The 16,354-nt window shown below is 40.1% G+C and overlaps 1 protein-coding gene across 4 annotated transcripts in view; it reads right to left on the reverse strand.

The window, feature by feature from the left end:
• The window catches only part of AIDA (axin interactor, dorsalization associated), a 39,388-nt gene extending 23,045 nt beyond the window's left edge, over positions 1–16,343 (reverse strand). For all 4 annotated transcript variants that reach the window (XR_003965879.2, XR_003965878.2, XM_030302323.2 and 1 more), the window contains exons 1-4: positions 16,089–16,343; positions 8,318–8,387; positions 1,667–1,720; positions 1,214–1,268 (exon numbers count right to left, since the gene is read on the reverse strand). Coding sequence is in view for 2 of the 4 variants with exons in the window: in XM_030302323.2 (XP_030158183.1) it covers positions 1,214–1,268; positions 1,667–1,720; positions 8,318–8,387; positions 16,089–16,198 (289 nt within the window). In the remaining 2 variants the exon portion in view is untranslated. The remainder of the gene's footprint in view (positions 1–1,213; positions 1,269–1,666; positions 1,721–8,317; positions 8,388–16,088) is intronic.
• Positions 16,344–16,354: the final 11 nt, after the last annotated feature.

Raw genomic sequence — 16,354 nt, forward strand, 5'->3', positions numbered from 1 at the left:
AGGAGCGGGGGAAGCAGATGTGTGCTAACGGGGATGGGGTTTCTTTCTGGGGCGATGGAAATGTTCTAAGGTGGACCGTGGTGATTCTCAATCATTGTGTCTTTGCCTACATTACAGACATTTGCTCTAAGTGAACATCCATTTGAACCAATAAGAAAACCTTATTTGGCACATCCCAACCACCAAAACATTTGAAGCAACTGTTTACTTCAAAAAAGCTTTCAAGAAGGGAAAGGAAAATGGGAACAAGGAAATACTCCGTAAAGCACAGCAAACAGCTGGACTGATTTCAGTGTAGTCTTCAAAGACAGGTAGTATAAATGGGCCTCAATGGCTGTAACTTTTTCCTCTCCAGGAAACTCTACTGTCAATGCTTACCAAAGTAGGTATAGTCTTATTGAAGTGGTTAAAACAAAACAAAGGCTAAAACATATGGATGAGGTACAACCTCGAATCAAATAATTTTTCATATTCTATAATGGTGAACAGAATAATAATTCCGATAATATTTAGGGGTAGTCCTCAATACAACCCCGAGTTAGATACAATCATTTTATAGATGTGAAAACTGAAGAGAGGTTAAGTAACTTGCCCTAGACATCAATATATTCTATACATACAACAGTCATATATCCAACAAACCAATATACTTATTTTAATACCATTTGGCCATATGCTTTAGGTTCTTTTAAAAATGTTTTTTAAAAAGGACTTTGTAGTAACTAAGTGGGATGTATCAATGAGTAAATCTTTAAAAAAATTAGTTCTCTCCTTTTCTTTCTCTACTATAAAATCCATTTGAATTGAGGCAGTTAACATTTAAGGTAAAATGTTTAACAACTACGATCCCACTAATAACTTATTTTAAATTTAAGCATTTCTATAACATTTTAGGACGTATAAAAGCACAAAAAAGTCACACATGACTAGATACTAACAGAAATGAATAAGCATCTATGCCAAATAATCTTTATTTTTTATTTTTAGGAGAGAGAGAGAGAGAGAGAGAGAGAGAGAATATCTTAAGCAGACTTCACACCGAATGTGCAGCTCCATCCCACGACCCTGGGATCACAACCTGAGCCAAAATCAAGAGTCAGATGCTCAACTGACTGAGCCACCCAGATGCCCTTATGCTAAATAATCTTTGTATCTCTAAGAGATTAAATATCTTTCTAAAGGAGTACCACCAAAAAAATAAAGTAAAACTTACTTGGTTCTAGCTTCTTCAGGTCCTCCAGTTTAAATTCTTCTTGAGACTGTGTGGACTGAATTTAAAACACATATATTACATCTTTTTATTACAAAAGTTTCACTACACCCTATGTTTTTTAAGTGGCAAGAACTAAATATTCAAAAAGTAGCCAAAATAAATGAATCCATTTCTTGCTTTCAAAGTAGAAAATGAAAAGTCCCAAACGGGTTTTTTATTGGGTTTTATATTTTGGAACATTCAGGGTAAAAATTGCAAGAAGTGGAAGTTATATCTTTTCTCTGTAACTTATTAAATATGAACTAAATCTTTGAATAGGACTTTAACCCATGAATTCCTATTGCTATAAATCTCTTCTGACACAATACCGCTTTTAGCATTAACCCCTATGTTTATCAGAACAGTTCAGAATAATTTTCTCTTACATTAGAAAGAAAAAAAAACGCTGTTTACCTGTAAAGCTGCACTTCGTAATTCCAAGCATGTTGCAATTTTGCCTATGGTTTTCTGTAGGAGAAAGAAAAAGCTATAAATACCAAATACACTGTACCTGTTAGTTGTCAAAATCATGGAGTTAATTTTTGTTCGTAAACGATCTATAATTTTTTTAAAGTTAAATTCTATTTCTTTTTGGTGTCTTGCAGATTTTAGAGAAGAGAAACCAGAGGCAAAGGGCTAGGACAAGAGAGAGAAGGGGAATATATATTCTCTCCACACCTAATTGTACTCTGACCAATTTAAAACCCAATTGGCTTTGTTGAAAGCTTTAAGATTTATTTAAAGGGCAATGAAAAGAATTCCAACTTCTTCCCTCCCCAGCTTTTCCTTCCTTCTTCTCTATTAAGCCTGAAAGTCCTGAAAAGATTTAAAACTAGAAATACCTGAAAAATAGCAAAATGGGATCATTTAATTTTGACTTAAGTCCAATCTTGACTTGTCTAATTAAATATATAGATAATACCAAGCAAAATCAATAGTTGTGATATGTGGTGGCTAATTTTGCATTCAGGTCTGTTTTAGATGAGCTATAAGACAGACGTAAATGATAGGGTACAGTCCTTGCTTTTCATAAGCTCAAATTCTATTATGTGAGAGGAGATACTACAAAATCACTGTAATATTAAGAAAAAACACTTAACTCTTATTCGCACAGCAAAGTAAGCCATTACGTATGTTCTGAAGAAATAGTGCAAGAATCTGTGTTAGAAATCAAACCCTAGTGACTTGGGAAGGTTTTGAAAACTGAAGAGTTGAGAAAACTGTCACAATTCAGTTGTCCAAAGTCTCAAACTGAAAGCAGAGGGATATAGGTTTGAAAGTGTGTGTGTCCTAGGGTGGTCATTCAGAAGGACCTTCAATTGCACAGAAGTTTTTGAACAGAAGAATGACCATCAGATTTGCCCTTTTAAGAAGACTGTTGTGAGAACAGTCCCCATAGGCTAGGGTAGAAAAGGGAAAAGACCAAAGGTAAGAGCAGTCGGGTTACCTCAGCCGTCCAGGCAAACGGTAATCAGAACAAGCACGTGAATGACGAGGGTGGAAATGACAATGAGGAAACCCACAGAAGAAACACCTACAAGAGTAGACGGCTGAAGTACGCCCATCAACATTTTTAAGTCCTTGCAAAAAAAGGCATTTCTTCTGTTTTTATTAGAAATAAACCCAGACCATGAAAGTTAAGTATTTACATACAACATGTGCACTGCCTTCAGAACGAAACACTGCTTGGAAAAAAATGATGTATCTTCTACATGTACTGATCACTTGCAAAAGTTTAGCAAATTGGCTTTTGTGGTTTTCTCTTTGGCCACTTTCTTTATAAGATAAATGAGGAGCAAAAAGGTGTAATGAGTATTGTGCTGGCCCCTGGCACTTAGGCGAGTGGGCACTACGCAATCAGCTTACCAACAATAAACAGCTGGTACACAGACTCGACCCGCTACTGAGACAGGACCCTTGGCCAAGGAACAAAACGCTATTTAACTGTCTCCATGATCTTTAAAACTTCCTTTTAATCCCACTATCTCAGTTCAGAAAATACCCAATTTTATTCTGAAATTTTACATTCAAAGTAACTCATAGATTTATCCGTTCTCTCAAATAGCTATTGCATATGAAACAGCAAGAGTCTTTTCTACATAAAATATAACATCCCCAAATAAGGGTTCAAATATACCATTCAACTCTGACAAAACTAGCAGGTGACTTAAAATGTGCGTGGGTGTGTGTAGTTAGATAGTAATGGCTAACGGCTATTAAATACTCAGGCTCTCCTAAGTGAGGTACAAGCATTAATTCATGTAATCTTACTCTAACCCCGAGTTAAGACACAATCCTTCTGTAGACGTGAAGACCGAAGAGAGGTTCAGTAACTTGCCCTAGACATCAAAGTATTCTATACGTACAACAGTAATATATCCAACAAAGCAATATACTTATTTTAATACCATTTGGCCATATGCTTTAGGTTCTTTAAAAAATGCTTTTTAAAAAGGGTTTTGTTGTGAGATGTATCAATGAGGAAGTCTTTAAAAATAGTGGCTAACTCCCCTTCTTTCTCTACTATAAAATCCATTTGAATCGAGGCGGTTAACATTTAAGGTAAAATGCTCTTTAACAACTACAATCCCACTAATAACTGATTTTAAATTTAAGCATTTCTTCAAGTTAAGCAGAACCGGCCGCTCTGTACACAGAACCTACTGAACTGTGGCAAAATACCAATGAGCATTATTCATAACTACTTTAAGGGACCACACCCAACATCAGTATTAAAAAGGGAGCGAAACGCTATCATTTTCAGCTGCAGCAATGACTTTTAAAACATGTAGCATTTACTGATGTCAAAATCAAGTTCTCGCTACTGTAACTGTTCCACCTTTCTTAGAAACAAACCCGTTAGGAAGAATGATTAAGTGGCACAAGGTCGCTTGTGTCCAAACAGAAGCACTATCAACTCAAGTACGTTAAGACTAAGCCCTGAAGGTAAATGAAGACTAATTTTAGAAAGATTTAAATTATTAGCACCTCATTCAAATGAACTGCTCATGACTAATACGGTATAGCCATGGAAAATGTTCTCATTTTCAGAATATTAGCTATTTTATTTTGTCATTGGTAGGGAAATTAATAACTCTAAAAGAGCAGTTAAGGAAAAGACGGACTAAAAACAAAGAGCTACATTTTAATTTTGCTAAAACATAATTTATATAAGGAAAAAAAGTTTACAAAATACACATAAAGTAACACAGTCTTACTCCAGACGTACTTTTTTTTTATTTAAACAGCCGTCATCTACTCTCTGGCTGTGGGGGGGGGTGGGGAGTGGATAGGGGAAAGCTGGAAAGTCAGTGGAAAGGGGGAACCTATAAAACAAGCGTATAGTGCTGGAATTCTCATTACTACCAAATTTGATTCAAAACAGGGAAAAACTTTCTAAGCATCATGAGACAGGATGTTCTATTCTGTCCAGAAACTTACATGAGAAAACCTACTACACCAAAGTAGGGAATTTAATGGAATGAAAGCTCTTGGCAGCTATTTTTTGGCTACTAAACTCAGTTGTTATAATGACAAAACTATTGAGAATTGAAATGAAAGCTAAGTCAACTAATCACGAGGGAGGATCAAATGAGAATCATAAACCTTATTTTCTACCAGAAATCTATGAGAATGTAATAGCAAATCCATAGGAAGATATTTTTTAAATCACCAATGAATAAAGTTTAGAGAGATCAGTAGTTCTGCTTTAGAGTTTAGATTTAAAATAAATATTGTGGGGGCGCCTGCCTGGGTGGCTCAGTTAAACGTCTGACACAGGCTCAGGTCATGATCTCACGGTTCGTGAGTTTGAGCCCCGCATCAGGCTCTGTGCTGACAGCACGGAGCCTGCTTCGGATTCTGTGTCCCCTTCTCTCTATGCCCCTCCTGCACTCGTTCTCTCTCTCTCAAAATGAATAAACTTAAAAGAAATAAACATCGTGAAGATATTTTTCTCAAAAATTAGGATTTCTCTCTGATCTTACTTATATACGAATAAATATCAATAACCTAAGATCCAACAAAGCATTTATTCATCAAATATTTCTCAAAGCTTATTGTGAGACAGTAAAAAGCTTCATAAAGAAATGTTGCTTTTTAAAAAAAACTTTCAAAGTCCCACAAACTACTGAATGGTTAGTATAATTCTAAGATTTGATTCTAAGCATAAAAGATATAATTCCAAATAGAAAATACAAAGAACAATTTTGCTTAGAGTAACTGAGGTATATATTCTGCATTTTTCTCTTTTGAGGCAAACACAATTGAGTTTCTTCTCCTTTGGCTTAAGTGCCAGGTCTGACATTCAATTATTTTTGCAGACCTAACGGTTGGTTTCAAAATCTCCCATATTGTGTTCTTCGGAACACTAGACCCAATTAAGTGTTCTATAAAGGGAGGAGGGGGCCTTCGAAAAGCAAACACGTTTAAGAAACACTCCACTACCCAAAGCCTTTAAAAATTCAACATACACATTAGCATATGAAAAGCCTTGAACAAGTCACAAACTCTCTGTTCAGATAACATCTATTAATTTTTTAGAGCCAGTGTTCCCCAGATCACGTCTGGAAAATCTTGGTTTCCTAATCATTAACTTGGAGCTTCTAACTTTTTTCTTTTGGGACATTCAAAAATAAGACGACGTATATGTCACTATGAGTTTTTTTTTGGTTGGCTGTGAGTGTTTCGCCTGTATTTTTAAAGAAAATTAAATTTGTAAATGCATACGACTTGCCTTATGTTCCTAATGTAGTACAGAGTGACTTGGGGGGTCCTTCTCCAAGCCCAAGGAACAGGCAGGCAGGAACAAGCTCTCTCTGGAGTCACAACTGGCAGCCACAAATGCCTCCTAGGCAGGTATTATAAATAACAAATACCTCAGAAATCAGGCCTCCAGAAAAGGAGGAGGTACAGAAAACTTCAAAGGCAGAAGGCATTAGAAGATTTAGGGATATCTTTTAAGATCATTTAGGGTCATCTAATCCCTCATTTCATACTTAAGGAAGTTAAGGCCCAGGGACAGGGCTGGGATTCAAGACCAAAGCCTTCCAACTCAAGGCCTCAGGCTTTTCCTCAAGGTCATGCTGCCTCCCAGGCCTCATGGAGCAGAAGATCTGTGGGTCTGTGTAAACTGAAAAAAGACAGCATTGGTGGCTACTAAGGAACAGCTATAAATTAAAGAATAAAGAGCATAATCACACATCAGCTTCAGCCTTAAAGAAAATTAAGAGAAAGTTTATTGTTTTTCATTAGTCTAATTATTGTTGTGTAACAAAGCTCACTCCTTGATGGCATTTGAAAACGTTTTTGCTTTTAGGTCAACTCACTTTACATTTGAGGTCACGTTGCTCATAGGTCCTATATCTGAGCAACAGATGTTGGAGATAAAGCATGTAAGTAACTCAAGGCAAACAGGTGATTACAGTGTAGGAATCATTCCACTTCCAAAAATTCCCTCAGCTTTCATTTGTTTCCCTATTCATAACACACTTGGTCAGCTGTTAATTCACACACTCAGACGTTGGAGATTGTGTTTCAAAGTTAAGGTGTTTTGCCTCTCAATTTTGTCATGCCAGCCAATCACTTCCTAATCATTCCCAGAGTTCACAAATCTTACAGAGGTGGTAAAGCCTATGAATAGTGTTTGTTCCTTTCCTCAAGCAAACCCATCGTTTCCTCCCTGGTAATTATTTTGCTGGGCTCAAATCTTAAATTTCCTACATCTACTGTGTACATTAACAACCGTAAAGGAATAAAGAAAAAACACATCTGTATATTGTAGTATTGTGTTTTCTTTTTTAGATAAATAGAAAGAGTACATTAGATAATGTAGCTCCTAAATATTTTAAAAATGCAAATATACAAACTTGTGCAAGAAACATAGCTAACCCTCATCTTTTGGGTTTTTTCCCATCCAAACTCCTACAAACAAGAGTCAAAAGAATACAGGCAAAAGAACGAAGATAAATTTGTTCAGGCTTACTTAAAACACGTGCAAAAAACCACTCCCACCCCCTTGTACTAAAAAAAAAAAAAAAAAGATTAATAAAAACAAATTAAGTCACTATAGTTTTTTACAACATCTTAAGATAGGAGGGAAAATCTGACGCAGTAATTTTTTTCATTATCTACGAGATTAAAATTTGACTTTAACACTAGACACTCTGAGCCAGGAAAAAATGGGAATTGTTTCTTCCATTTCTTCTCACTCTTTTAAAGCAAAGTTTCTTAAAGTATCCTGTTGTTTGTTTTTTTTTTTTTTTAATCTCTAACAATCCAGGGAATCAACTTGACACATTAAAATTTTTTTTTTTTTAATTTTTTTTTTTTTTTTTTAACGTTTATTTATTTTTGAGACAGAGAGAGACACAGCATGAACGGGGGAGGGGCAGAGAGAGAGGGAGACACAGAATCGGAAACAGGCTCCAGGCTCTGAGCCATCAGCCCAGAGCCCGACGCGGGGCTCGAACTCACAGACCGCGAGATCGTGACCTGGCTGAAGTCGGACCCTTAACCGACTGCGCCACCCAGGCGCCCCGACACATTAAAATTTTAATTCAAGGAGAAAGAGCACCATTGAAACATTTTGTAACCATATGCAGTTACTTGGCTCATGTATTTTTATGCCAAATTCTTGACTTGAACTAATTTTTTTCAGTGGTGGCTTTTGGGGGAGGCTTGGTTTTTGGATATGTGTTTGTTTTGAGAGGAGGGAAGAGGGAGTTAAGAAAATTCAGAGTTAATTAAGTATTGAAGTTGGATGTAATTACTCACAATCAAAATTGAGTCTCTGGAATCTACCCCTCTGCAACCGGAGTGTAGCGGGTCTCCACTAAAGCTAAAGTCAAAATGGCTAAGTGGAGAAATTCATCAAGTGAGAAAGTCACAGAGTGGCAAATCAAGTGTTATCTCTCAGTGATTCCTTCATGTTCCCCAAAGCATAATCAGTGTCATTCTTTGTACTTAAGTGTAACAGTTTCTCTTGTTTGTTTTTGCTTAATGGATTTGAAAGACAGAATCCTTCCCATTTGGAATCTGATACATGTAGAGATTACTTTACAGTACCTTTTGTTCTTCTGTGAATTCAGAATTATTGTGTTGAGCTTGGGCCTCTTTTTGTAGATGTCTTGCTAATCTGTAAGAAGAAAAATAAATATTCTTTAGAATTGAAGGAAAGCAAACAATCTCAAGTGTAACAAGGTGAAATAATTTAAATCTTTTAAAAAACACACAATGGGGGGGCATCTGGGTGGTTCAGTTGGTTAAGCGTCCAACTTCAGCTAAGGTCATGATCTTGTGGTTCATGAGTTTGAGCCCTGTGTCGGACTCTATGCTGACAGCTCAGAGCGTGGAGCCTGCTTCAGATTCTGTGTCTTCCTCTCTCTCTGCCCCTCCCCCACTCACACTATATGTGTGTGTGTGTGTGTGTGTGTGTGTGTGTGTGTGTCCGTCTGTCTCAAAAACAAATAAATATTAAAAGTAAATTTAAAAAAATAAAAAATAAAAACAGACAATGGGGGCGCTTAGGTAGCTCAGTCAGTTAAGCATCTGACTTCTGCTCAGGTCCTGACCTCGTGGTTTGTGAGTTCAAGCCTCCTCTCTGCTCTCAGCACAGAGCCAGCTTCAGATCCTCTATCCGCCCCCCCCCCCCTCCCCGTCTCTCTGCATCTTCCCCGCCCTTGCACTGTCTCTCTCAAAATAAATATACTTACAAATATTTTTTAAAAACAATGAAGTAGTGCTGAGATTAGTCAAACAGCCATGACAAAATGATAGCAGCCCATTAAATACTTTTCAAAACATTTTTCACGAAAAAGAAAATCCTCCACCAATCAGACATGAAAATCACTGTTTGCCCAATTATTGTCCTTAAAAATCGCAGCTGAGCCAAGGATGGATGTGTGTTACTAGGTCCAAATTCACCAGTAAGGACCCCAAGCTCTTTCTGAGACCACAAAAGCTAAATGACTGGTTCTTACAGCCATACAATAAAAAGACAAATAGCTCAATTTAAAAATGGGAAAAGGATTTGGACATTTTCCCAAAAAAGATATAAAACTGGTCAATAAGCCAATAAATATCGTATCATTAGTCATTAGGGAAATACAAATCAAAAGCACAATACGATACCACCTCACACCCACTAGGATGGGTATAATTTCTAAAAAGAGAAAAAAAAAATAACGCTGTTGGCAAGGACATGGAAATTTTGGAACCTTCATGCAGTGCTGGTAGGAATGTAAAATGATGCAGTCACTGTGGAAAACAGTTTGGCAGTCCCTCAAAAGTTAAACATAGAGTTACCATACATAACCCAGCAATTTCAAAATTCTAGGTATAGTCCAAGAACTGAAAACATGCTCCCACAAAAAGACCTGTACATGAATGTTCGCAGCAACAACATTATGCACGACAGCCCAAACTGGAAATACCCAAGGTGCCCATCAACTGCAGAATGGATAAACAAAATGTGGTGCATCCTTTCAATGAAATAGGATTTGATCACAAAGAGGAACGAAGACTGTGGCTACAAGCTACAGCATGAACCTCAAAAACATCATGTGAAATGAAAGATGCCAGGTACAAAAAAATCACCTGATCATTTACACAAAATGTCCAGAATGGATAAATCCATAGAGACAGAAAGCAGATTTGTGGTTGACAGGGGCTGGGTAAGGAGGGAATTGGGAGTGACTGACATCAGATATGGGGTTTGAAATATTCTGAAATGAGATTGTGGTGATGGTTGCAGAACACTGTGAATATACTAGAACCACCAAATTGTACAACTTTACAGCGGGAAATTTTTTTTTTTAATTTTAAAAATGTTTTCTTTATCTTTGAGACAGAGACACAGCATGAGCAGGGGAGGGGCAGAGAGAGAGGGAGACACAGAATCCGAAGCAGGCTCCAGGCTATGAGCTGTCAGCGGGGCTCAAACTCATGGACTGAGATCATGACCTGAGCCGAAGTCAGACACTTAACTGACTGAGCCACCCAGGTGCCCCATTTCTTAATTTTTTTTAATGCTTATTTATTTTGAGAGACAGACAGAGCGTGAGTGGGGGAGGGGCAGAGAGAGAGGGAGACTCTCTGAGATGTCAGCACAGAGCCCTACGCGGGGCTCGAACTCACGAACCGCGAGATCATGACCTGAGCCAAAGTTGAACGCTGAACCGACTGAGCTACCCAGGTGCCCCTACAATGGGAAATTTTATGTTATGTGATATTTATCTCAATTTTTAAAAATCTGTGGGGGGGGGAATGACCATCGAAAGGATTCTTTGGTGAAACATTCTGTCACCGGCAAAAGAAATTAAAACCATAATTCTCAAGCATACTATACTGTTCTGGGTGGGGGGTGGAAGCAGGAATGCAAAGGGTAGCAAGTGTTTGATTTCCTACCAAACCAACTGCAAAAGACAGTTCAATGAATTTCAAAAAAAAGTCTTAGATGAGAGTTTTATTCTATGCAATCACACATGTCCTTAAAGACCAGGTGTAAAGTCCATTATATTTGATGGCCTCTCTCCAATCGATGAAAGGTATGCATCTTCCTTATTATAATGTATGAAACTCCTACATAAAATTATTGACATTTGCCAAGAATCACTCCACTATTTTACTTAATCAAACTGTTTCCATCCACTTATTTATTTTACCTCAAAGGTGGAAACCCATAATATTTTCCTATGATGTCATTCACAGACCCACTCTTTGTGAATTCTATACAAGAGAAGGTACAAATAGGAATAGACATTGCCATTATCCTTGTCCTTGTTCTGCACTTAGTTTCTAACTCTTGCTGGACTACCCCTTATATGAAGTTCTCTTTTAGGACTCACAGTCTACATTTAACAATGCCAATTGCCTCAGGGAAGTGCTAGTGTGGCACAGTTTCTTTATTTGAACAGTGCTCACATAATACGCTAATAGTGACTGTTAACCTAAGCATAGTCGTTATCAGAAAGAAAGGGGGTAGCTCTCAACTCCTGCTCAAATGTTAATAGTCAGTGGACAAGGATGTTAAATTCAAACAGAACCTTGCTTTTCAAAATTAGGCAACAGACTGGGAGGAAATATTTGCAAATCATATGTCTGATAAAGAACCTATATCCAGAATACACAAAGAACGGTCATAAACTCAATAGGTAGGGGTGCCTGGGTGGCTCAGTCAGTTGACTCTTGATTTTGGCTCAGGTCCCTCTCTCACGGTTCACGAAAGGCAAACTAACCACAGTGAAGTATGCTATCCGTCTACTAGAATGGCTATCATAGAAAAGACAGGCAATAACAAATGCCATCAATGTGGGGAAACAGTAACTCCGATACACCGCAGGTAGAAATGTAAAACTGTACAGTCAGTCTGGACAATACAGCAGTTTCCTTCACAAAGTATAGGTAAACTTCTATTACCCAGAAATTCCACTCTTTGGAATGAAAATGTATGTGCACATGAAGAGTTACCTGTAAACGTTCACAACGGCGTTACTAATAGTCAAAAAGTAGAAACAACTCAAATGTCCTTTAGTGAACGGATACACAACGGTGGTATCCATACGATGTGATGCCATTCGGCAGTAAAAGGAACAAAGTGCTGACACGTGCCGCAATGGGATGAACCTCAAAGACGCTATGCTGAGCGAAAGAAGCCACATACCAAAGATCACACTTTGTATGATTCCATTTCCATGAAGTGTCCAGAAAAGACAAATCTTTACTATAGATTACAGGTTGCCTGAGGCTGGAACGAGAATATGGAGCGACTGTCAATGGACACAAAGGATCTTTGTTGGGTGATGGAAATGTTATGAAATTTAATTGTAGTGATGGTTGTACAACGTGCTATAAAATCGCTAAAAATTCACTGGTCTGTATGTGTAAAATGGATGGATTTCATGGTATAAATATTATACTCTTTTTAAAAACTTTTTAAAGACCTGGATAAAAATTTAACTTTCTGAATCCATAAATGATTGCACTATTTTAAGACAAAGTGAGATGTGATCTTGCCCACTGAGTGAAAATCCACATGCTTTAGATATCAGATGAGCAGCTAAGACAGTTGACGTTCTATTAGGAAAGGTGAGAAACCTCTCAAATATTCTTCTCTCCGGAATAATCTCATCCTACAAGGATGACTGTAGGGGGAAAAAAAAAAACCACTGTTCTCAGAGGGAGCTTAAATATAAACACATAAGCAACTGAAAGAAATCCCACAACGATCTATGACAAATTAGTGCTTCTCAAACTATCTGTAGTGAAGGACTAGTTTCTTTTCCCCATTTTGCTCTAAGTTAACACTTTAACAAAATATAATAAAAACTACCATGAAGATGTCAAATTGCTAGTTTCTAAATCCTTTTTTAAGAGACGGGGGGGGGGGGGGGGGCGGGCGGGGAGTGCAGGGAGAGAGTGAATCCCAATCAGGCTCCAACACTGTCAGCATGAAGCCGGATGTGGGGCTCAAACTCACAGACTGTGAGAGTGAGCCAAAACCAAGAGTCGGACGCTTAACCAACTGAGCCACCCAAGCATCCCTAAGGTTTCCAAATCTTCAATTTCAATTCCTTGATCTCCTTACCGTAGACCAGCACCGCCATCTGCGGACCCACTTTGAGCAGCAGTGATGTAAGGCATAGTAAAGATGATTAACACCAGGTATCATTCAGTTTTCAAACTCATTCATTTAACAAGTATTTATTGAGCAACACGTGCTAGATTAATACCTCAGCACTGATCCTGTGAAATATCTGATTCTGAGCAACAGAGTCCGTATCATTCCATCATAAGTGAGGGGGTCACTGTATCCCCAGACTGCTGAAAGAGCTGGCTGGCCTGCCTCACGAATTACTCTCAATGGGCCATGTATATTTTGGCTAGCAATTCTAGTTTTGACATAATTCGTGTAAATCTTCCAACAATACTTTAATATCAACTCGGTGCTCCCACAGCATACTTCTGAACCCATTCATTAAACAGTGATTTAATAATAACCTCGCATCACTAGGACACTAAGTGTGAAGCAGAAAACAAGACAACTCCTCTAACCCTGCCCTCCCAGAGTTTACACTCAAGAAGGGAGAGAGACAATAAACAATCAATACGTAAAATACACTGTATTTTAGATGGTGATACACACTATGGAAAAAAGTAAACAGGGTGTGTGTGAGGGGGGGCGGTCAGGATGTGGGAGGCTGAGGCGGAGGGTGTGGGGGTAGGTAACAGGCTATGCAGTTAGAAACAGGGTAGCCAGACAGGTCCTCATTGAGAAGATAATATCTGAACAAAGACCTGAAGGAGGTGACCATGCAACCCAAGCAGATAATGAAAGAAGAATGTTCCAGAAAAAGTACAAACAGCCCTAAGGCAGAAGCATGCTCCTGGAAACAGCAAGCAGTATGTAGCAGCACATACTCTTTTCATACTTCTGTAACAGCAAGACCCAATCACTCTAAAATGCTCCATTAGACTCTCAGTGCTTTGAGGCTCGGAATCAAATCGCATTCATTTTTGTATCTCCAGCTCTCACTTGTTGAGTGATGAAATTGTTTAAGCTACTGTATTCTTACATTGTGATGATACAGACATGTTTATTCCCTCCCTAAATATCCCTCCTCCCATAAATTTCACTGCGTTCCATGACTATAAAGTCCTTGCTGCCTACCGAATTAGAAATGCCAGTTATCCTAGACTCTTCCTTCTTCACTCTCAATATGCTGTCCGTTCTTTTTTACGTGATTTAGTGACCCCCAAATGGTCTCCTTCTCTGCAACCTTTCCTCCCAAACAGATAACTGAAATAAAGAAGACAATTTGCCTTCACTTTTGAATATCCTAATTTTCAATCCAACTTTTTACATGTAGCCTGAATGTTTACAAAATTTAAGGCAATCATTACTCTTCCGATTTGACGCTAGCAGTTTCTATCACTTGAGAACTCCTCTGAATCATCACGTGCAAAGGTTAGTATTGAGGTCCAACAATAGATTTCTATGTGGCTATTACTCTCATGGAGAGGTTTCTAGAAATTCCAGCTTAACAGCTTGCATACTCAATTTTCCTTTGTGATTTCAATTGGACATGGTATTCTTCACTTCCCATTGTGAAGTCTGCCGCTGAGTCCCAGCACCGCACGAGCGAAGGCAGCTTTACATTTCAGGGCATGTGATTTCCGCTAACACGCAGAATGAGCACGCACAGGTGCCCGCTAACTGGCCACAGTAAGGTAAAGCTATGAGCTCTGGGAACCCAGTTCACTTACACAAGGCATCTTAAAGTGTCTTAAGCACCACGTAACAGAGCACACAGGATTTAGTAAAACAACAACACCAACACCACACCAAAAAACCCCAAAAACCAAAACAACCTAAAACAAACAACCCGGCTTTCAGTGGTATAGTTTTATGACCCCCCGTTAATCTGTTTAACCTGAGAGCTTCGGTTTCCTGGTTTTGTAAACCGAGAGTAATGTTCTCACTAAGTAGTTGCAAGAGCAAGTGAAGTCAAGTGAAGATGCAAAACAAGCGCCAGCGTTGGGGGCACAGGGCTAAACGGCCCGGAGCAGGTTGTTTTCAGGGCTTTTGGAAACTACAAGTCTGTAGGACGGCGTGGAAAACATCTGCACATTTAAATTATCTTAACGGTCAGGTAAAAACAAGTTAACTATTGTAGAGAAAGGAAAAAGAATTTAAAGCTTCCCAGTCTCAATTGTATATCCTTTCCAGAAGACACGTGGGGGCGGGGATTTTACTCACACAAGGTTTCGTCCTCGGTTATACCTCAAACAATAACTTGCTTTTGACCAAAGAGTTAATTTAATGGCAACGGCCTGCAAACAATACCATTTTGGCAAGCAGTTCTTATTTTCAGTAAAAGGTGCAAGAAATAAGCAAGATTTTATGTACACGTAAATCTTGTCTTTTAGTTTAAAAAAACACCCCCGAAGTTTTTTTTTTGGGGGGGGGGGCAAAAAGAGAAAGAAATCGGACTTCGGGTCAAAGATCAAAGAGACTGGTACTCACAAAGTACCCAGCGGCTATACATTAGACACAGGACAAGGAGGAGGGACCCGAAGAGGGAGCGGTGGCTCCCGTGCGGGGTCCATTAATTCAGTTTGCTCTCTTCTGTTCACATCCTGCGCGGACTCCACCCAAAGCGACCGAGCGAGGGGGTGGGTGGATCTCACACAGCCCAGCAAATAACAGCTCCAGAAACCGAAACGGAATCGAGGTGAATTGTGAAAACACGGCTCGCCAGCAAGAGGGGTGGAGAAGGGGTGCTTAAGGGGACCCTTGGCTGGTGAGGCACCCCTGTCCTCGCTGCTTCCTGGGGGCACCCCCTCCCCTCAATCGCCACCAGTTCCCTCCTCTTGTCCTACACATGGGAGGAGGAAGGCACCGCACAGAGCAAGGCCACTCATCCCTGGAACGTGGGCGGAGAACACACAAGTCTCCCTGAGCGATTCTAAAAGAGAAATTGAAGGGCAGCAACCTGAGAGAGGCGGGGGAAAGGAGGAAAGGAAACCGACTGCGGGGCGGGGGACGGGCACTAAAAGACGTAGCCTGCTAGGGCGGGCGCCCCAGGAAAGAGGGGCTACCTGTTGAATGGAACCGGCCCCGCGGCGGCGGAGGGGGAGAGGGGCGAGGAAGCCCAGCGAGCGGACCGCCGGCTCCGGGGCAGCCCGCCGGGGCCAGTGCGATCCCAGCCACCGTGCCTGCGGGGCCCCACCCTGGGAAGCCTTGGCTGCAGATACAGAGATGAGAGACACCGACAGAAGAAAGGGGGAGGCGGCCGACTGGAGCCGGGCTGGCCCGCTCCTGCGGTTAGTCACTCACATCTGATACTCGTCTATCGCCTCCACCAGCTGGCCCCAAGAGTCGAAGTCGGCGCCTCTCCTAAAACTGGCGCCCCAGCGCTGCAGCAGACTCCGGGTCACCTCCGACATGGCCGGTGCCCACCCCGTCCCCTCCCGCCCCTACCCCAGCGAGGCCGGGCTCTAGGGCGCCATCCTCCCCGGGCCTGGCCCCGACATTAACAGGGCCAGGAGGAACCGCTACGGCCACCACCGCCACCCGCCGAGGAGCCGCCCAAGCCCATTTGC

This window comes from Lynx canadensis, chromosome F1 (genome assembly GCF_007474595.2).
Source record: "Lynx canadensis isolate LIC74 chromosome F1, mLynCan4.pri.v2, whole genome shotgun sequence".
Classification (NCBI taxonomy): domain Eukaryota; kingdom Metazoa; phylum Chordata; class Mammalia; order Carnivora; family Felidae; genus Lynx; species Lynx canadensis.